Source organism: Mustela nivalis (genome assembly GCF_964662115.1).
Source record: "Mustela nivalis genome assembly, chromosome: 6".
NCBI lineage: Eukaryota > Metazoa > Chordata > Mammalia > Carnivora > Mustelidae > Mustela > Mustela nivalis.
The window spans coordinates 116,490,112-116,512,350 of record NC_139025.1 but is presented as its reverse complement, the minus strand read 5'-3'; the positions used below and the strand labels follow the sequence as shown (position 1 = coordinate 116,512,350).

Sequence of the window (22,239 nt, the reverse complement as noted above, 5' to 3'; positions counted from 1 at the left end):
TGTGGTAAACCAGAAATAAACTCATGTTTATATGGTCAATTAATCTATAACAAAGGAGGAAAGAATACACAATGGGGAAAAGACAGTCTCTTCAATAAGTAGTGTTGGGAAAACTGGACAGCATGCAAAAAGCAAAAAGCATGCAAAAGAATGGAACTGGACCACTTTCTCGCACCAAACAAAAAAATAAACTTAACATGGATTAAAGACCTAAATGTGAGATCTCCAACAATAAAAATCCTGGAAGAAAACACAGGCAATAATTTATTTCACATTGGCCCTAGCAACATTTTCTAGACATGTCTAAATAAGCAAGGGAAACAAAAGCAAAAATAAACTATTGGAGTTATACCAAAATTTAAAAAACTTCTGCACAGCAAAGGAAACCATCAACAAAAGACACCTACTGAATGGGATAAGATATTTGCAAATGACATATTCAATAAAGAATATCCAAAATATATATATGGAGCTTATACAATTCAACACCCCCCAAGCCTCAAACAGTCTGAGTTGAAAATGGGCAGAAGACCTGAATAGACATTTTCCCAAAGATGTACAGATGGCCAACAGACACAGGAAAAGATGCTCCACACCACTGACCACCAGGGACATGCAAATCAAAACCACAATATCATCTTACACCTGTTAAAATGGTCAGAATCAAAAAGACAAGGAGCGCCTGGCTGGCTCAGTCAGTGGAACACGTGAGTGTGTGAGTGGAACTTGGGCGGTGAGTTCAAGCTCCATGTTGAATGTAGAGATTACCTAAAAATAAAAATCTTAAAAAAAAAAAAAAAGACAAGAAATAACAAGTGTTGCTGAAAAAGTAACCCTGGTGCACTGTTTGTGGGAAGGAATGCAAACTGGTATAGCCACATCAGTAAGGAGGTTCCTTAAAAAATTAAAGAATAGAGAGGGGCGCCTGAGTGGCTCAGTGGGTTAAGCCTCTGCCTTAGGCTCAGGTCATAATCTCAGGATCCTGGGACTGAGCCACCCCCGCCTCTCTGCCTGCTTGTGATCTCTGTCTGTCAAATAAATAAACTCTTAAAAAAAATTAAAGATAGAAATACTGTATGATCTAGTAATTCCGCTACTGGGTATTTACCCAAAGTCAATGAAAACACTAATTCGAAAAGATACATGCCCTCCTATATTTACTGCAGTATTATTTATTATTTACAAGAGCCAAGATATGGAAGCAACTTAAAAGCCCACTGACAGACTGAATGAATAAAGAAGATGTAGTGTACACACACACACACACACATACACACACACACACACACACACACACACACACACACACACGAAGAGGACTATCATTCAGCCATAAAAAAAGAGTAAGATCTTGCTATTTGCAACGATATGGACGGACCTAGAGGCTGTAATGCTAAGTGAAATAAGTCAGAGAGAGAAAGACAAGACCCATACAATTTCACTTATATGTGGAATCTAAAAAACAAATGCATACACAAAAGAAACAAAAAAAAAGCAGAAACAGACCCATAAATGAGTGAACTGAGAAGAATGAACTGATTTTGCAAGAGGGGAGGGAGATAGGAGGTTGGGCAAAATGGGTGAAGGGGTGAGGGGAAGAAAGGTTTCTAGTTATGGAATGAGTAAATCATGGGGATAAAAGGTGTAGTAGGGAGAAGCTAGTGGATGATATTGTAACAGTGTTGCATGGTGACCTACGGGAGCTACACTTGCTGTGCGCACAGCATAAAGTGGAGACCTGTGCAATCACTGTGTGTTAACTCTACTCAGTTGCAGACTACTACTGAGTCACTAAAAAGAAGAAAATCCTACAGGATAGGATGTGGTAACATGGATGAACCTGGAGAGCATTATGTTAAATAATGTAAATCTCTCAATAAAAAGTTAAATGTAATGAAAGTGAACTAAGCCAGTCACAGAAGGACAGATACTGCATGATTCCACTTACATAACATAACTAAAATAGTCAAACTCACCAAAGCAGAAAGGGGGATGGTGGTCACTGTGGTCTGGCAGGGAAGGGAGATGAAGAGTGGCTGTTCAAAGGGTTTAAGCTTCCATCATGCAAGTTGAAAAAGTTCTAGAGATCTTCTGGACAACATTGTTTATAGTTAATGTGTGCTGCACACTTAAAGTTTTGTTAGGAGGGTAATCTCATGTAGTTTTTATAATTAAAAAAAAGAAAGGGAAACAAAAGGCCACAAGCAGGATAAGACAAGAACAAATAAAAAGGCAAACAGGAAAAGATAATATAATATACATATACCCTCTGATACAACAAACACAATCTCTAGGATAATCTCACCTACCACAGAAATGCAGACACAGTGTAGAGGGTTACACAGCATTTACAAAGATAGTTTAATTTATACTAAACACACACCACACACAAACACACACTCTCTCTCTTCCCTAACACGTTCTGCAACTATACAGTTAAGTAAGTAAACATATAGGAAAAGCCCTACAGGCTGATTCATGCCAAATGGCTGGCTAGCCAGAAAGGTTAGCCTCCTGCCAGACAGGGTGGGGTGGGATGGAAGAGAGCAGAGTACGCAACAGAACAATATATACATATATATGAGTGTGTGTATATACATGTATTTAAAGATTTTATTTATTTTTTTGACAGAGAGAGAGAGAGTACAAGTAGGGAAGCAGCAGGCAGAGGGAGAGGGAGAAGCAGGCTCTCTGCTGAGCAGGGAGCCCGATGAGGACCCTGAGATCATGACCTGAGCTGAAGGCAGCAGCTTAACCGACTGAGCCACCCAGGTGCCCCAGGACACTGTATTTTTTTAAACTAGGAATTTTTATTCTGTGTCTTCCTATGTGGCTTTAATTTTCCTGAGCATCTATTCATATTACTTATATAATTCTGAGATAAATGCTTATAAAAATATTAATATGTAGCTCATTATGAACACACAGGGAAAGACAGCCATAATACTGAGTAAAACAGTACCTTACAGAATAACATGTAGAGTTCCTATTTTTGTTAAAAACAAGCAAAATGCATTTGTAAAGAAGAAAGTTCTGAAAAGACACAGAGTACCAAGTGTTAACAACAATGACCAACTGGAAGTCAGGTCTTTACTTTATACATTTCTATATTTCTAAAATTATTGAAGTTAATTTAACTTCTGTAATATGTTTTTAAAAAATTGAACATTTAAAATAATTCTTTACAATATATTTTAATGATAAAAATTACTCATGGTCTACTAGGTGACAAAAGTTGGGCATAAAATCATATATGAAATGCCTTTCACAGGCATTTTTTTTTTTAAATCACAGGCATTTTTAAAAAAGATTTATATATCTATTTGAGAGAGAGTGCAAACACGCACTGTGAGGAGGGCCAGCGGGAGAGGGGCAGGACAGAGAGAATCTCAAGCAGACCTCCTGCTGAGTTCAGAGCCCTGAGCTGAGGCTTGATCCAAGGACCTGAGATCATGACTCAAGCTGAAACCAAGGCTCTGATGCTCAACCAACTGAGCCACCCAGGTGCTCCTACAGGCATTTTTTTTTTTTTAAACGCAAAGGAAATACAGTTGACCCCTGAACAACACCAGGATCAGGAATGAGGAGTGCTGACCCCGCATACAGTGCAGAATCTCAGTGTAACTTTTGATTCCCAAAAAGCTTAACTACCAATAGCCTACTGTTGACAAGAAGTCTTACTGATAACATACAATTAACACATATTAAGTGTGTGTGTGTGTGTGTATGTGTATATATATATAATATGCTGTATTTTTACAGAAAACTGAACTAAAAAATAGAAACAGTTATTTAAGAAAATCACAGGAAGAGAAAATATATCTGCAGTACTGTACTATATTTTCGGGGAAAAAATACACATATCAACGGACCCAACCAGTTCAAACCCATGTTGCTCAAGGGTCAACTGCACAAGAAAATATTTACAGTTACATCTAAGTTACATGGTTATGGTGATTATATTTTCTCTTTTACAAATGTTTTTATTTTTCGTGTTTCCTAAAATAAGTCTGAATTACTCTGACAATGAGAAAAAAGAAATCAAAGTTACTTTTAGAGTAATGTGAGTATTAAAAAAATATTATCCTTGCCCTGCTCTATCTAGAATGGAGCGACAGGGAGCACAGGAGGTGGCAAAGCCTGGCAGCTGAAGTCAGACCCCCTGGGTTAATAGCCCAGCTTCCCAACTCTGAGATCATAAGGAACACAGTTCTTTCCTCATCTGTAAAATAAACACATAAAGGGTGATAATATCAGGGCATGCCTCACACAACTCAGGGAAATAAGGCAAGTACCTGGCACACAAGAGGTCAAAAGCCTAAGCTATTAAAATAAAAAACAGGGGGCGCCTGGGTGGCTCAGGGGGTTAAAGCCTCTGCCTTTGGCTCAGGTCGTGATCCTGGGATCGAGCCCCGCATCGGGCTCTCTGCTCAGCGGGGAGCCTGCTTCCCAATCTCTCTCTCTTTGCCTGCCTCTCTGCCTACTTGTGATCTCTGTCTGTCAAATAAATAAATAAATAAAATATTAAAAAAAATAAAAAACAAAAAAACCCAGCAAACAAAACCATGACCAAGGACAAGCTGATATGAAGTCCACTGCTCCCTTCCCTCTCCAAAGAAAACCTCACTCAGAAATGCTAGAAAAAATCCAGCAGGGGCGCCTGGGTGGCTCAGTGGGGTAAGCCTCTGCCTTCGGATGGGGTCATGATCGCAGGGTCTTGGGATCGAGCCCCACATCGGGCTCTCTGCTCGGCGGGGAGCCTGCTTCCCCCTCTCTCTCTGCCTGCCTCTCTGCCTATTTGTGATCTCTGTCAGATAAATAAATAAAATCTTTAAAAAAAAAAAATCCAGCACTCCACACTCCTTACACATATAGCTAAGCTTAAAACCAAGACAGAAAGCAGAGTCCTCAGGGCCAGAAACAAGAAGGAATTAACCATCGGTGAGCAGGTGCCAAAGCTGTAGGACTCAAGGGAGAAGGACCTGGATACGGTTCTTAACATCTGAGGCCTGAGGATGGTGGATTTAATCCCAAGAGGGAGGCGTCCAGGCTGCAGGTGCCCTGCATGCCAGGACCCAGCACTGAGATAAATGCATAAAGTCAGGCCAGAAGAACTACACTTCCATCTCCCATTAACTGGGGCTTTAAAAACTGCCCTCTGGCCTGGAAAAATAAGGAACTTGGCTGTTTGTCATGGCCCTCATGGAAAAACAGGGTCCGTGAGAGACAGAAGCCCAGGTTCTCACCAGGCACAGACGGAGACTCCAAATTCATAACACTCCAAAACGATGACAACCAGCTAAACTTGCAGGGCCCCCGTGGAGGAGCAGACAAAACTCCCCTTAGGAATGCTTCCATAATCTAGCACATGGGACTCCCATGGAACCAAATCCCGACTCAAAATGAGCTTATGCTGGAAAAACAAAAACACCACAAGAGGTAATAAACCACCACATGGGAGAGTAACATGACAAGAACCTGCACTCCAAGAATGATAAGAGAATCATCTAAAAGCATCTCTAACATAAGCATGTTTAAAGAATGGCAGAATGTTGGTAATTGTTGAAAGCTAAGTAAAGGACACAGGCAGCTCGTTACCATCCTCTCTTTTGTACACTACAGATGTCCATAATAAAAAGTTCTAACAGTTCCGTAGTATAGTTTTTAAAAAGTTAAAGATGTTCAAAGACCTTAAAGGAAGGAATACCAATTGGTAAAAACAGGCAGATTTTTAAAAAGTTAAAAAAAAAAGTACAGAAATTAAACACAATATTAAGATAAACAATTTTTTAAGTTATTGAGCAGGGGAGACAGAGCAGAAGAGAGAATTCAAGATTGGGAAATGGAATGTGAAAATATTCCAGAATGCAGGGGGATGACAGAGAGAGATAAGGCTATAAAAGATACAGAGAAGAATGAATGAGAGGGTCAGGGTGAAAGAAAAAAGAAAAAGAGGAGCCAAAGAAAAAAAAAAGACTCAGGTCAGGTTGAACAAGCAGAACAAGGCCCAACTGGAACAAATAAAAGTAAGTCCAAACCTAGAATACAGAAGTGCAAGTGCAAAATAACAAGAGTCAAAAAGGAAAATCTTAAAAGTCACAAGAGAGAAAAAGCATTCATAAAAGTGACAATTAGACAACAGACTTAACAACAGCAAAAGAGCAGCTAGGAGAGATGAAATCACATCATCAAAATGTTAAGAAACATCAGAGTCCACGTAAAAAAAAAGCGGGGAGGGGGTGTGCCTGCGTGGCTCAGTAAGTTGGGCATCTGACTCTGTTTTGAGTTCAAGTCCTGTGTGGGGCTCCACACTGGATATGGAGCCTACTTAAAAAAGAGAAAAGAAGGGCACCTGGGTGGCTCAGTTGGTTGAGTGACTGCCTTCGGCTCAGGTCATGATCCCTGACTTCGGGGATCAAGACCCACATAGGGCTCTCAGCTCCTTGGGGAGTCTGCTTCTCCCTCTGACCTTCTACTCTCTCATGCTCTGTCTTGCTCATTTTCTCTCAAATGAATAAATAAAATCTTAAAAAAAAAAAAAAAAGAGAGAGAGAGAGAAAAGAAGGGGCGCCTGGGTGGCTCAGTGGGTTAAGCCTCTGCCTGCGGCTCAGGTCATGATCTCAGAGTCCTGGGATGGAGCCCCACATTGGGCTCTCTACTTGGCAGGGAGCCTGCTTCTCCCTTTCTCTCTGCCTGCCTTTCTGCCTGCTTGTGATCTCTATCTGTCAAATAAATAAATAAAATCTTTAAAAAAGAGAGAGAGAAAAGAAAAAGAAAATCAGTGTCAATCTAGAATTAAAAGCTATGATCAATTATACAAAAATAAAGAAAAATAAAGATATAAATTTAAAAACTTTCTTCAGACATACCAAGACTAAAGTTTACTGTATATAAATCTCTGCTAAAAGAGTTTGTAAAAAAGTATAAAGACCAAGCCTAAAAGGAGAGAGTGGGCTGTAGGAAGTCATGGAGAGAAAAAAGAAACAAACAAACAAACAAACAAAAAAACCAGATACACCTGTTGAGAAGTCTAAAGACTTGCCATTAGTATTAGAGGAAAAAACTAATTTGGGGGAGGGGTTAGAACAAACTGGAACTAAAATACTGGCCACAACAGACTGGAAGATGGAGTGGAGCAGAAGTTAAAACTAGAATCTCTACAGTCCTACTATTGTTTGAAAGTCAAGAATGCAAGGTAAAAATCTAAATGTAACCAAGAAAAGAACAGAAACAGAAATGTAACTTCTAAACCAGCAGAGGAGACAAAGGCTGAATTAAAAAACAAAACAAAACAAGAAAACCTCAATCAAATGAACAAAAGACAGGAGAGGACAAAACAAGAAGCAAAGAGAACCCTCAGTCAAACTGAAAATCCAGAGCCAGAAGGCAGAAATAGACCCACATGTACCACCAATCCTAATTAACTACATGGATTAAATTAATTTAATAAAAAGGCAGAGATTGTAAGTCTTTTATTTGTGATTTTAAGATATAAAGAGTGGAATGTATAAGAAAAAAAAAGTACTAACACTCATCAAAAGAAAGCCAATCCTACCTTGGAATACTTTAATTCAGCTCTCTTTGAAACTGATTACACAAACAAAACTTTGTAAGGATAAGGAAGATTTGATTAATACAGCTAATAATACGCTTGATCTAACAGACAGATACACAAACCCCACATCTATCAAAAGGAAAATTTAATTCTTTCCAAGCACACATGGAAAATTTATAGAAACTCATCATATATAAAGCCAACACAAAGGACATCTTAACGAATTCCAGGAAATTATTATCATACCAGCTCTCTAACCACAATGGTTAGAGGTTAATTATAAAGCTATAAATGAATATATTTTAAAAACCCACATATCTGGCAACTAAGAAACATTCTGAATAATCCATGGATTAAAGAAGCAATGACAACTAAAATAATGAAATGTTTAGTACTAACCAATGAAAAGTTACATACCAATATTTGTGGTGTCCAGCAAAAGTGTGACCTTGAGAGAAAGCTACAGCTTCTAATGCATTTATTAAGTAACAAGAATTTCAGAAGATATATTAAACATACAACTAAATATACAAGTAAAGTTTGGAAAATCTAAACAGGATCAGTAGATAATGACACCGATCTCTAGGTTGTGATATTATAGTTTTATAAAATGTTACCACTGGAGGCACCTGGGTGGCTCAGTCAGTTAAGTGTCTGACACTTTGGCCCAGGTCATGGTCTCAAGGTTCTGGGATGAAGCCCTGAGTCAGGTTCCCTCCCCGCTCAGCAGGGGAGTCTGTTTCTCCCTCTCCTTCTGCCCCTCCCCCTGCTCATGCGCTCTCTTTGTCAAATAAATAAAATCTAAAAAAAACCAAAATAAGAATAAATAAAAGATACCATTGGGGAAAACTGGGCAAAGTGTATGGGGACCTCTCTGAATTATTCTCTTTATAACAGCAACTGAGGGTGCCTGGGTGGCTCAGTGGGTTGAGCCTCTGCCTTCGGCTCAGGTCATGATCTCGGGGTCCTGGGATCCGGTCCCGCATCGGGCTCTCTGCTCAGCAGGGAGTCTGCTTCCTCTTTTCTCTCTCTCTCTGCCTGCCTCTCTGCCTACTTGTGATCTCTCTCTGTCAAATAAATAAATAAAATCTTAAAAAAAAAAAAATAACAGCAAGTGAATCTATAATTATCTCAATGATAATTTCAATTTTTTAAAAAAAAGGCCGGAATACCAAACATTACTACCACTACCACCAAATGCTGGCAAGGATGTGGAACACTAACTCATTGTTGGTGGGAATGCAAAATGGTACAGCCACTTTGGAAGACAGTTTAGCAGCTTCCTATAACACTAATCATACTCTTAACATAACCCAGCAGTTGTGTTCCTTGGTATTCACCCAAATGAGCTGAAAAACCTGTACCCAGATTTTTATAGCAGGTTTATTCATATTCCCAAAGCAACAAAAATGTCCTTCAGTAGGTGAACAGATAAAAAAACTGTGGTATAGGGGCGCCTGGGTGGCTCAGTGGGTTAAGCCGCTGCCTTCGGCTCAGGTCATGATCTCAGGGTCCTGGGATCAAGTCCCGCATCGGGCTCTCTGCTCAGCAGGGAGCCTGTTTCCTTCTCTCTCTCTCTCTGCCTGCCTCTCAGTGTACTTGTAATTTCTTTCTGTCAAATAAATAAATAAAATCTTAAAAAAAAAAAAAACTGTGGTATAATAATGGAAAATTATTCAAAGCTAAAAAGAAATGAGCTACCAAGCCATGAAATGACATGGAGGAATCTTAAATGTATATTATTAAGTGAAAGAAGCCAATCTGAAAAGGCTATATACTACATGATTCTAACTATATGGTATTCTGAAGAAGGTAAAACTATGGAGACAATAAAAAGAAAAAAAAAATGTCAGGGGTTGCCAGAGGTTGAAGGGGAAGGTGAGATGAAGAGGTGGAGCACAGAGGATTTTTAGGGCAGTGAGACTACTCTGTACGATCCTACAATGGTGGATATATGCCACTACACGTTTGTCAAAACCCACAGAACATACAACACCAAGAGTGAACCCTAAGATAAACTATAGACTTTGGGTGATAATGATGTGTCAGTGCAGGTTCATCGATTGCAACAGATGGACCCCACTAGTGGGGGCTTTTGATAGTGGGGGAGTCCGCGCATAGGTTGGGGCAGGGGTGGTATGGGAAATCGATCAGTTTTGCTGTGAATCTAAGACTGCTTTAAAAAATGAAATGATGCCATTTGCGTTAAATGACAGAAACAAAAACAGGGGAAAGTAAAAGACAGTGGAAGACACAAATACCACCTGCCATCACTCTGCTGGGCACCAGAATACATGATAAGCAAGGCAGAAGGGTCCCTGTTCTCTTAGAGTTTACGATCTAGTATAGGAATCAGATACCAAACCAAACAATCACACAAATATAAAAGGATAATGTTCATTGACAGGATATAAAGGTGCACTAAAGGTGAAGGCAGTGGCACTGAGGGAGTGATGTTTGTGATGTTTCCGGGGAGAACCGAAGGCGGGACAGAGTTAGCCTAGAGTGGTGTTCTAGGCAGGACCAACATGTGAAAGGGCCAGGGTGGCTGGCGTAGTACAGGGTACAGTGATAGGTGAGGACGTTTGCAAAAATAAGGCTGACAAACAGGAAGGGATCAGATTTTGCAGATTTTGACTTTTACAATCAGAGCAACTGACATCATACTTGGATGGCATTAAAGGAGTGACATATCTGATTTGTGTTTTAGAAGATCATTCTAGCTACTGTGTAGAGAATGGATTAGAATGGGGGAGGGAAGACACAGACACTTGTTGATAGCGCCAGCAGGAGGTAGGTAGCTTGGTTTAGGTAGATGACAGTGGAGGAGAGATGGGGCAGAATTCTAGACACTTAAATGGGGGGAAAGGGGGTGCCTGGGTGGCTCAGTGGGTTAAAGCCTCTGCCTTCGGCTCAGGACATGTTCCCAGGGTCCTGGGATGGAGCCCCACATCAGGCTCTCTGCTCAGGCTCTCTCTCTCTTCCTCCTCTCTCCTACTTGTGATCTCTGTTAAATAAATAAGTAAAATCTTTTTTAAAAAATTAAAAAAAAATGGGGGAAATGATAAGACCTGATGATGACTGGACACCACCAGATGGAGTGATAGAGTAGGAGGTATGAGAGACAGTTAACTCTAAGGCTTCTGGTATGAACCACTAAATGGACAGAAATGTCCTTTACAGAGATGGAGAAATAAAGGAGGAAGTAATTGTAAGGGAGTTTAGGTTTGTATGTGTTAAACTTGAGATGCCAGTAAAATATCTGAGCGGGCTCGAACAATGCATACCGGAGCGAAAGCCTTGTGGATAGTATTTAAAACCGTGAGACTGAACAGAATTGCCCGGGGAGGGAGATAAAGAGAAGACAGTTGGAGACTAAACCCTGGGGAACTTGGGGTTCTAGTGGTCAGACAGAAGAGACAGAGAAAGGAAAATAAGGCAACGGAGGGGGTACAGAAAGCAAAGGAAGAGAATGTTTCATTCAAGGAGAGGGGTCTACTGTATTCAATACCCCTGAGAAATCAAGTGAGGTGAGGGTAGGCGGGGCTCAGCCACATGGTGGTCACTGGGAGGCCTCACCAAGAGGAACGTCAGGAACATGCAAGAGTCAGAGTCTAGACTGAAGTGAGCTGAGGAGCGAGCTGGAGGTGACAAAGTGGAGGTAGAGTGCAGACAGTGCCTCTGAGAGGCTCCGCTGGGGGAACAACGGGAACTAACCCGGAAGGAGATGTGTCCACCAGGGAAAGTTTCTTAAAAAATGACTCCTAATTCCCTGGTAACAAATGACCCAAACAGATTTATGGATTAAAGGAGTCTTTTTTTTGTTGTTGTTGTTTTTAAATGTGGGAGACAGGGCATCTTGGTGGCTCAGGTCATGATCCTGGGGTCCCGGGATGGAGTCCCACACCGGGCTCTCTGATCAGCAGGGAGTCTGCTTCTCCCTCTGATCCTCCCCCACCTTTCATGCTCTCTGTCTCTCATTCTCTCTCTCAAATAAATAAAACCTTTAAAGAAAACATTAAAAATGTGGGAGACAGCAGAACACGTATGAAGGTGGAAAAAGCTTCAGAAGCCAGTGGGTCCAAAAAATCAGGGAAATAGGCCTTTCTCTGATGGAGCGAGTCCCTGAAAATTAGGAGGGGGATGGGATCTCAGATGTGTGTGGTGGGATCATGTTTGGTAAGAAGGGTAAGGAACTCAGTTAAGTCAAGACCATGTATTTATAGGAATCCAATGTAAATTCGGGGCGCCTGGTGGCTCAGTTGGTTAAGTATCTGCCTTTAGCTCAGGTTGTGACCTTGGGGTCCTGGCATCCAGCCCCACATCGGGCTCCAGTGGGGAGGAGCTCTGCTCCTCTGCCTGCTCATGTCCTCTCTCTCTCTCAAATAAATAATAAAATCTTTAAAAAAAAAAAAAAAAGAATTCATTGTAAATAAAGCTTAGTTCTACCTAAAGAAGAAACAAGCACATAGCCCTATTTTAACGTGGAAAGAAGCAGCTTTTAAAGTGTTGACTTAAAAAAAAAGGCAGTGGTTTCAGCTCACATAATCCTGAAATGTTTCAGAGAATTCTGGAAATAAGAGAGTTTGGTCACAGCTCTGCAAAACTTGAAAAGGAACTGTTTCAGAGCAGTGTCTAGGATTTATGGAGCATCTTACCTACAAAAGTAGTAAAGACTGAAGAATTACCACTTCAAAAAGTATTTCAGCACTAACGCCAATCTGACCCAGCCTTTGTATGATGGTATAAATTTACAAAGATGTTTCATACTTGTACTCTTCCTCCACCTTGGTAACAACTTTAGAGTGCTCCCTGAGCACAGTGGGAGACTATGATTTCCATCCTCTGGGATACATGCAAGTACAGGTTCAGAGTGCCAGGTCAGGACACCTGTCCTGAGTACTATAGCGAGCAGACAGTGGAGCTAGGATCTAAATCCACATCTTCTGGCTCCAAAACCAATGTTGATTTAATAATTAAATCTGTTACTAATTAACACATTTGCTGAGGATTTATGCCTTAACTTTTTGGGGTTAATGTCTAAAAGGGCAACCAAGCTATGTCACAAATCACCACAGACATCTTAGACATCATGGAATGCTATGCTGGAAGCACCATTGGTTGAGCCAAATGAGAGAGCACAAGTTCTAGGTCCCAATCCTCTCCTAAGTGACAGACTGGTCACCCAGGTGACTATGGGGAAAGACATGAACTCAAGATATTGAGTTCACAGATATTGAAAGGAGATGTGACGAAAACTCAAGGTTGCCAAACTCTTCAGTGACCAAGACTGAAATACAAAGGAACAGAGTCTAGGGCAGTGTCTGATGAAAGGATGGCATATGTTCTTTTTCTAATTACACAATGTACAGCTGGCTTTCTCAACACGGCACTACTGACATTTTGGATCAGGTAATTCTTTTGTTGTGGGGGCCTGTCCTGTGTGGGACAGGATGTTTACCAGTAGATCCTCTACTCACTACACGCCAGTAGCGTATCTCCCCCACCACAGTCTCAACAAGCAAACATGTCTCCTGACACTGCCAAACAACAGCTGGGAGCAGGGTGGGTAGCTGGGAGGGTGGGGAGATCAACCTCAACTCAGAACCACTGATTCGATTCCACCATAGAAGCTAAGGACATGCAAGACAGACCTACAAAGAAACCGAGGAAAGTTTATGACTTTATTTTTATTCAGGCAATAGTTCACACAATCTTTACAAAAAGCAACAAATGTTCCAAAGACATGGAATATGAACCAAGAAAAGTTGGACTAGCCCCAAGAAACGGCACCTTACTACTTAGAGAAACTCTTGCTAATAGATTCCAGAGGCCAAGCAGTCAGCCATCCTTCCTCGTTCCCACACTCAGTGACCGAGGAGACACCCAAGTATGCAAAAAATCAAACATACACACTTTGGCTCTCCCATGCCTATCAAGCTATTGCTCATCTTTCTATTCTCTGGGAGGGAGTCTACACCCTTCTAGAAAGCTAGCTCCACTAAAAGGCTCAAGGCAGACAAAGCCTGTATTGCCTGAACTATCCTCTTCCCAGGAGGACAGATAACCACCCCTAACAGGCCAGCAACAACCCCCCACTTGGTTGTATGCTGACAGGGCTCTACTGATCTCCCTCGAGAGAAAGGACACTCAGTTCTTTGTCTGTTGCCTTGTTTTACAATTATTTACTCTGCCCATCGAAATCTGATGGGCTTTAGAATGCCTGGCTCGATGGCATTATCCATCTTCCCATCACTCTGGTGTCAGAGAACACTATACTCTGTCTTAACGATCCGGGCCTTAAGAAGCAATTATTTTCTAAGAGTTTCTTTAAAGAGAATCCATAAAATTACTTTGACTTCACATGTTCTAAGAAAGGGATTACAAAACAAAAGGTAATCTGTAGAGTCCTTAAGCTTTTTAAATTTTGCTTTTTGGTTGGCAGATGCCTGCTGACCTGCACCCACACCCTGCCCAAGTCTTACAAAATATTGAGAATTCCTATTAGTTGACCAAGCTATGTTAGCTATGCTGTAGACAAAATTAATGTTTTACTTTGATATATGAATGTCTGAAACAAAAACTTATTTTAAAATATCTGCAGCATAGGCTGCCTAGGTGGCTCAGTGGGTTAAGCATCTGCCTTTGGCTCAGGTTGTGATCCTGGGGTCTAAGGATCAAGCCCTGCATTGGGCTCCCTGCTCAGAGGGGAGTTTGCTTCTCCCTCTCCCCCCAGCTCATGCTCCTTCTCTCTCTCTCAAATAAACAAATACTTATCTTTTAAAAAAAGGAAAAAAGAAAGTATCTGCAGCATAGCTAGGGCTGGGCAGCTGGGCTTCATCTGACTCAGGATAGAGTGAAATTACTGCAACCCAAGACCCAATGAGACCCAATGCCCCTTGAGGTTTCCACACGGCCGCTACTTAGACTGTGAGTTCCTTAGTACATGGGGCTCAGGCCTGGCCCAAAGAAGCTTCTGTAAAAGTCTGTTATATAAAAAAACAAAATGGACACCGCAACACACTGACAGTGAGATCATTTTGTATTACCTGCAGAAGATCGTTGTAACTGTTGCTGGAGCAAGGAATACTCCATTTCTGCTCTCTACAAGTTAACTGCGTAAGAAACAAAAGACTGTCAACAATACAAAAGCTAGTTTCATGGTCTGTAATGGTTTCTACAGGCTCTCTCCAGGGATATTTTTTCAGCCCCACTTCATACACACAACTTTAAAAAAAGGTTTTTTTTAAATCCCTAAGCATATTGTTTGCTCCTTTTTTTTTTTTTTTTTGAAGATTTTACTCATTCACTGAGAGTGTAAGAGAGCAGAGAACACAGGAGAGCACCAGCAGGGGGAAGGGAGAAGAAGAGGAGAGGCAGACTGATATGGGGCTGGATCCCCGGACCCTGGGATCATGACCTGAGTCCAAGGCAGATGCTTAACCGACTGAGCCACCTAGGAGCCCTTTATTTACTGCTTTAAAGATGGGATTAGACAAAGGAGGTGGGCACAGGCCAAAGCGATTTTGTAAAACTAAATTCAAAAGGAAAAGGAGGGGCGCATCAGAGATTTCAAAGTCACCATTACCCAATGACCCCCTAACCCAGTTCTCGATCTCCAAATCCAAGGCAAAGGGGAATTTAGGGTGTGAGATTAGGTCTCAGCTCTGCTGGTGTTTATAAAACATTCTGGCAGGTGTTCTGCCAGGCAGTCTATAATTAGTGGGTACACCTCAGAAACTTAAAATGAACTCAAAGGGTTTCAGAAACCAGCAGCCAGCGCCTGAGCACTGAGCTATGTAGTCATGGGGCCGACTCGCCCAGAACCCGGCGCTGGGTGCCTGCCACTGTGCACTCAAGTATGTGTGCACACGCCGCTTCTGAAGAGTCTCTTTTTTCAAAGCTCTAATGGCTTGACCTCAACACCTGCTGCACTTCCTGAAGACAGACAGGCTCTGGAGCTCCACTTGTTCCTCGCACGCGGCTGCACTTTCTAGGAACGACCGCACACACGCAGAGGCTGGCCAGCTGCCAAGGCGGGGGCAGCTCAGCCGCCTCGGGCCTGAACTTTCCCAGTGCTGTCAGGGCGGGATCCCACTATGAGCTGACTCAGCGGCCGGCATGGAACTCTGCCAGCCACAAGGCAGCGCGGGGGCTGCAGGCAACTCACAGATGTTTTGCTAAACTAAAGCAATCAGCCAGGAGGCGGGTCTGGGCTGGCGGCCAGGCTGCTGCTGTCGTGGAAGCTGGGACTCTCCGATCCAAGTCCCAGCCCAGCCACTACCGCGGGGCGAGCCGAGGGAAAACCCCAGGGCACTTCAGCATCTTCTGCCTGCTTCTGAGCCCAGCCCGTCCCATCTGTGGGGCTGCAGCAGAGGATGGTGCTCTGTGCAGAGAGGAGCACAGGGAGCACGAAGACCGACCACACATTAGCTCAGTCAGACCACTCACCATCCCTGGGAGAGGCACACTTCATCATTTTCACTTCAGGGATGAAAGACCCATGCTCAGAGAGACTGACAGCCCTCCGGAAAGATCACAAGGGTAATAACTGGAAGAGATGGGAACTGAACCCCACTTTGCAAGCTCTGGAATCCACTGCAAATACCGCTGCGCAAAAACTCTGATCAACTACACAGGGCTCCTTTCTACAAAGACGCTGATTTTTCAGGCTCCAAAGGACCTTTCTTAGATGACTTCTCAGTCGCCCTGTGAAAACCCACAGCTCTTCACAACGGATTTCCAAAGAGCACCACTGGGCCACTGAAGAGCCTGTATTTATAGGAAGTATCCAGGTACTACCAGCTTTGTCATGAGCTCCCTGTCTCAGCATCAATGAGTCACTTAACCTGGAACAACCCATCAGCAGCACTCCTGGCTCTCTGGGTGAGGAAAAACTGCACAGCAGGTCAGAAAGGGAAAGAGCAATTAGAAACCAAAGGCCTGGTTAAGAACACAGATTCCTTAGGCTCCACCCCAATATAATTCTTTAAGACCTTAGAATCTGTATTTTTTAAAGCTCTCGGGAGGACTGTGATGCTCACCTATGTTTGAAAACCAATTAAGCTGGCCTTGGTTAAGCTGGGAATTTTGAGGTCTACCCCTTCCTCTTTCTTCTTCTTTTTTTTTCTTTTAAAGATTTTATTTATTCATTTGACACAGAGAGATCACAAGTAGCCAGAGAGGCAAGCAGAGGGAGAGGGGGAAGCCGGCTCCCTGCCGAGCAGAGCGCCTGATGCAGGGCTCAATCCCAGGACCCTGGGATCATGACCTGAGCCGAAGGCAGAGGCTTTAACCCACTGAGCCACCCAGGCGCCCCTACCCCTTCCTCTTTCAAAGGGGATGGTGTAAGGGTGAAGTGAAATGTCTGTAATGTTCTTTGTTGGAAAATATACACAACGCAAGCACTTCTTGTCAGCTATATGTAACTGCAAAACAACAAAACTGTCCTTAAAGAGCATGATCCTGGTTTAGCCTGGAGCTAAGGAATGGTCTTAGGCAAGATTGTTCTTTCACTAAAAGAACTGTAATTAGAGTCACACATTGCATTTTTAGATATCCCGCATAACACTGTTGCAACCTCATCCTTCCTTTAAAAAAAAAAAAAAAAAAAAAGACCGTACTGACATTCTTTCACATCCCATTTGAAACAATCTATATTAGGACTAGTAACCTGCACATTTCAGTGCTGTAATCAAGAAAACAAGTATGAGAAAAGAAATTCAAAGTCTATTCATGGCTAGGCTGTCGGGTCACAGAGGTGGGGTGAGAAGGCGCGGACTGGCAGAGATGCTGGCCCTGGCAGGACTCTTCTCGCCCAGCCTTTAGGAAGAACAAATGACCCCCTGCACCATGAAGACTGACCTGCTTGAGCTGCTCATCCAGATTCCAGCTCGGCTGCCCAGCTGTGGAGACCGAAGGTGGGGCCTTGGAAGCATCTTTGGTATGGTCTTCTTTAGCTTGCTGGCCACGCAGTGGGAGTGCTGGTGCTGGAAGCAGACCAGATCCAGGCACTGCTCTGGGGTCCTGGCGAGCCACTTTCTGCACATGGAAATACTTGGACGCGGCCTGGGCCTCCTTCTCAGCCACCTCTGCAACTTCATCATCCCCATCCTCATCTTCCAGACCTCCCTCCTCCTCCTCAGGCTCGGAGTTCACGTTGCTCTGTTCAAAAACTCGGGCCACGGCAGCGGCCGGTGGCCCTCTGGCCAGGGGGCCCAGGGTAGGGCTGCCAGATGGCCTCCCGGGGGGCGCAGAAAGGAGAGTCTGCTGTGCGACGAGCTTCTGGGCATACAAAAATGGGGCTTCTCTCATCTGCTGTCCCTGTTTCTCTCTGGCATCCATCTGCAGAGGCGCCAGGTGTGGGGCCTGCTGTGGCGGTGGCTGCCGCGGCTGCTTCTGTCGTGCCAGGGGCTCCATCGCTGCCTCAAGCTTCAGCCGCCGACTGGCATGGCTCTGAAGCTGGGGACAGCCCGGCCGGCACACTGGGTCTAAACCTTAAGTGATTAACAGAAACCACAAAGAAGAAGAAACAAGGGGGAAAAAACAATAGTAAAACAGGTATTAAAAGACTTTCTTTTTTCTGGTAAAGGGTTGGGGTTCTGAACACTAAATATATGCTTCTAAAGCCCGGGTTCTAGGAGGAGGAAGGGTGGGGGGGCAGGGAGGGGGAGTGGTAGGGAACAGTGTGAAGAACAGGATTTAAGAGAGGAAATGTGGGATGAGTCTCAACAATGGTGGACAGCTGTGGGTTTAAAAATCAGTACATCCTGATGGCATCTAGCCTGTGAACCTCTGTGTCCTGATCTTGACATTATCAAACGCTGGCCTCTTTATTACTGAAAAGGCAACCAGGTTTGCACTGCACAAAGGTTGTGAATATGAAATATCACAATAATGAAGGAAAGAAGAGCCTGCCTACAAAAGAGAGAATGAGGCTTATGTTCCCAGGCCCATCAGAGAAAGAAAGTACCGTCCTAGCTAGACACAGAGCTATCAGGCAGACAGAATGAGTTCGCTCTTACAAAAGCAGAACACAGCAAACTGCTCTTAGGTTTAAACTTTTCAGATTTTCCCAGATCGAATTGCCGGCCTGCTTTTCAAGTAGGCTGAGCCCCGCTAACTGTACATTACGGCCTCAAAAAGAATCCAATTTCAACAACATGAAAGAAACATGCAAGGAGGCAAGAGTTTCAAATTGCAGTGGTCACTCAAAAAACAAACGGGGGGGGGGATTCCTCTGGAGATTTTAAAGTTAATTAAACTGAAACAGATATCAATATTGTCTAAACAACAAGCTAATACCTCTTTTTCATAAACAGCCAAGTAAATCTCTTCACAGCCCTTTTCCTTCTGATTCACTTCTACTATGATATTCTAGGACAAACGCAAACAGAAAAGGCTTTCAGGCCAAAAGTATTCTGGGGGCAGGTTTATCAGCATTCTTATACCAATCAGTCTCCAAACACAGCCCCCTTTCACACCCTCTTCCCACTCTAGCTCCTCCTTTCCCTTCCTCCTCTCCAGGGCTCCAGCCCCAACAAACCTTACTTGAGTTATGTTTCCTCAGCAAGTCTCCATAACTGAATGGATTACTATGCATGGGCAAATTTTAGGTGAACAGGACTTGCAACATGGCGTGCCATATTGTCATCACATAAAAGAAGCTCCACTGCACAGGTAGAGACTTGATATTTGCATTGTTTCACTGTTTTAGAACTGAGTATAAAGATTAAAAACACTACATGTCTTCAGCATCTTCAAAAATTCACGGGGAAGGAATCACATCCCCAGCAATAAAAACCGCTTGCATTTACTAATCTTTTAATGGGTAGGGAGAAAAGGTGCAATTTTTAATGCTAGGCAAAAAGTAAAGATAAAAATTCTCATTGTCTGTTCATCTGAGAAGCACTGCTTTTGCCTTTTGGAATCTGTGAAAGATTCAAATTCCAATTTGCCTCTTACTGCCTTTACTTCCTCTCTTGGCACTTGAGAAAGTGTGAGTTATGCCTGTCGCACTGCTTTCATTCTGCTTTAGCCCTTTTTTATAGTGTAACATGAAAAGATTTACACCCACATTAAATCCAGCTGGCAAAAGTATTCATTTAGGATAGAAACAATTAGCGTAAAAAAAATTAAACAAAAGAATAAAGCAAATAATTCAGCGGTCATTTTAATTTTTCTTATAATCATTACAAGCAATCAATCACAAGAGGAATCATTTTTCAACTGAGTCCTGCCAGTCTTTGAACAACTGCTTCTTGTCCAGTGGCACCATCTTCTCAGTGTGCTGTCCCCAGCAGAGGGGGAGGCGTCTCACTGCCTCTTTAGTAAGATTGAGATGACTCAGTTCCACAACTCAATACACACACCCTCCCCCAAAAGAGCCCATCTACGCCGTCCCTAAGCCGAAATATCCAAACAACAATGCCACTTGCCTACGGTTCGAAAACTTGTGTCTCAGAAATCTAAACCACTTCATCCCTTCACGCGGCCCCCTCCCCCATTTCCCCTAAAGTTCTCGGACCACCCTGCCCGGCGCAACGGGCTCCTTGAAGCTTTGAGCCCGGCCTCCCCTTCCATTCCCGCTACCTTCGCTCCGGGATCCCTCTGGCCCCGGTCCCCTTGAAGCCCCATACCTCCTTCCCGGTTACGCCAGCCCCCCCCCCCACCGCCGCCTTCTTTAGACCCCCCCCCCAGTCCAGCCCTATCACTTTTACCTCTATCAAGCCCTCCCAGCCAATCCGCTGGCTCTTCTTCGATCGCCCCAACCCCACCTACCCTCGCCCTCTCAGTTCCCGGGGGCCCTCACTCTTCCCATCTCTTTATCTCAAGTCACCCTAAGGGTTGCAGGGCGCTTCGGCTCTCCTCCCAGAGCTCTCACTTTTCCTCCGCGGGCCCCGTGCTCTGCCAGCCCGCGCCTTCGCGTCTCCCCCCCCACACACCTGCCTCCCCTCCCCTCCGGCCCCTCCACCTGCTACAGCCCCCGCTTCCGCGCGTCGGGGGAGCCGGGCCCCACGGGGCTTACCTGTGCAGGGCACTCCGGATCCGCCCGTGGGGGTGGCGGCGACTACTCAGGCCCCGGCGCAGCAGCTGCGTCTCGGACTCCTCCGCAGCCGGGGGCCACAGCCGGGGCGGGGCCCGCACCGGAAGCGGCGCCGCGGGGCCGGAGCCGTGAGCCCGGGGCGGGGTGGGGGCGGGGCCACATTGGACAGGGGGCGGGGCCTAAGGCCGGAAGCTGCCAAAAAGGGACCGAGGGGCGGGGTCAAACGGAAGTGACTTCGAGGGACGGCCCCGCTCGATCGAGTCGTTGGCGGAAGCGGACTGACGCTGGCGGAAGTTTCCGCCAATGGGAAAGCGCGGACATCGCGGCGTTCCGGTGCGAGGACTTCCGCGCGGAGTTGGAAAGAGCCGGTCGGCGTCCACTCTTAGCCTGTTTTCTAGTTGCCGGGTTTGGTGTGGCGCAGCGTCGGGTTGGGAGGAAGGTAAATTAGGGACGAGGCGTGTCCGTGTTTTCTTCTGCTTCGGTCCCCTTCCCAGTTCACTGCTCTCATATCGCTCTTTCTCCGAGATTCCCGCTTCCAGATCAGTTTTCTCTGAACTTCTCCGACGGAGACCTGGCTGTCCCTCGAGGGTACTTCATCCCTTGAAGAATTAGTATTCTCACTCCTCAGGTTCAGGAGGTCGGGGAGCTATGTACGGAATGCGGCCACCTCTTGTAAAAACCCTTGCTTCTCCAACGCTTTTAAGACTTTGCCACCTGTTTAACCGCCTCTTCCAGATCGTCTTGCTTCGTCCAGCTCCTTGTCTTACTTTTATCCCCTCTAGCTTCCACCTTGATCATTTTAGTCAAACTGCCGGTTTACCGTCTGGGCCTCATCTCTAGCGACCCTTACATCAGCCTCCCAAATTTAAATAAAAACCTGGACCTTGTCACCAGAAACGTTATCGCGTCACAGATTACTAATTGGAACATCCTTCTGCCCAGTTACAGCCTGATATCCTTTCAGCTTGACTGTTCAAGAACTTAACTTTTTTAAAACTTTAATTAATGGGGACTTTCAAAGGCTTAGAAGTACTTCTAATCCGTTGAAAGCCCCCATTAGTCCACATTCTTCACTACCCCCTCCTTTTTAAAAGGTGTTTTTTTTTTTTTTTTTTTTTTAATTTACTTGAGAGAGTGAGACAGCATGACCGAGGAGAAAGTCAGGGAGCCTGAAGTGGGACTCAATCGGGAGACTCCAGGATCATGACCTGAGCTGAAGGCAGTTGCATAACCAACTGAGCCATCCAGGCGTCCTTCACTTCCCCTCTTAATGCATTTTCAAAATGATGGTATTCCATTACAATCCTTCTCTTACTCCTAAGCCTGCCCACCATTCTTTTCCCCACCTAAGTTTTCCCCCCTAGATGGACCAACATGCTTCTCCATGCCTGTATCTTGTTGTAGAAAATTGTCTTGCTGAACAGAGTGGCATCACTAAATTATTAATTTCAACCTTAAATGGGCTCTGAACAATGCCTGGAAAATTCATTGCAGTATTTTTCTAGTTAACTTGCTTTTCACTGTCTCTGCAAATCTGTAGCCCTACAGTTCCCATACACCTTCCCCTGATTATCTTACTGAATAAGTAACAAAAAAATCAGAATGCCCTATACTGCCCAAATATAGAAACACTAAATAA

General features: G+C 44.0%; 1 protein-coding gene across 1 annotated transcript in view; it reads right to left on the bottom strand.

The window, feature by feature from the left end:
* Positions 1–20,684, bottom strand: part of ARID3B (AT-rich interaction domain 3B) — a 55,050-nt gene extending 34,366 nt beyond the window's left edge. Inside the window, 4 exon segments of the mRNA XM_082735855.1 lie at positions 17,420–18,013; positions 18,015–18,051; positions 18,860–18,931; positions 20,583–20,684. Coding sequence (XP_082591981.1) covers positions 17,420–18,013; positions 18,015–18,051; positions 18,860–18,870 — 642 coding nt within the window. The 5' untranslated portion in view covers positions 18,871–18,931; positions 20,583–20,684.
* Positions 20,685–22,239: the final 1,555 nt, after the last annotated feature.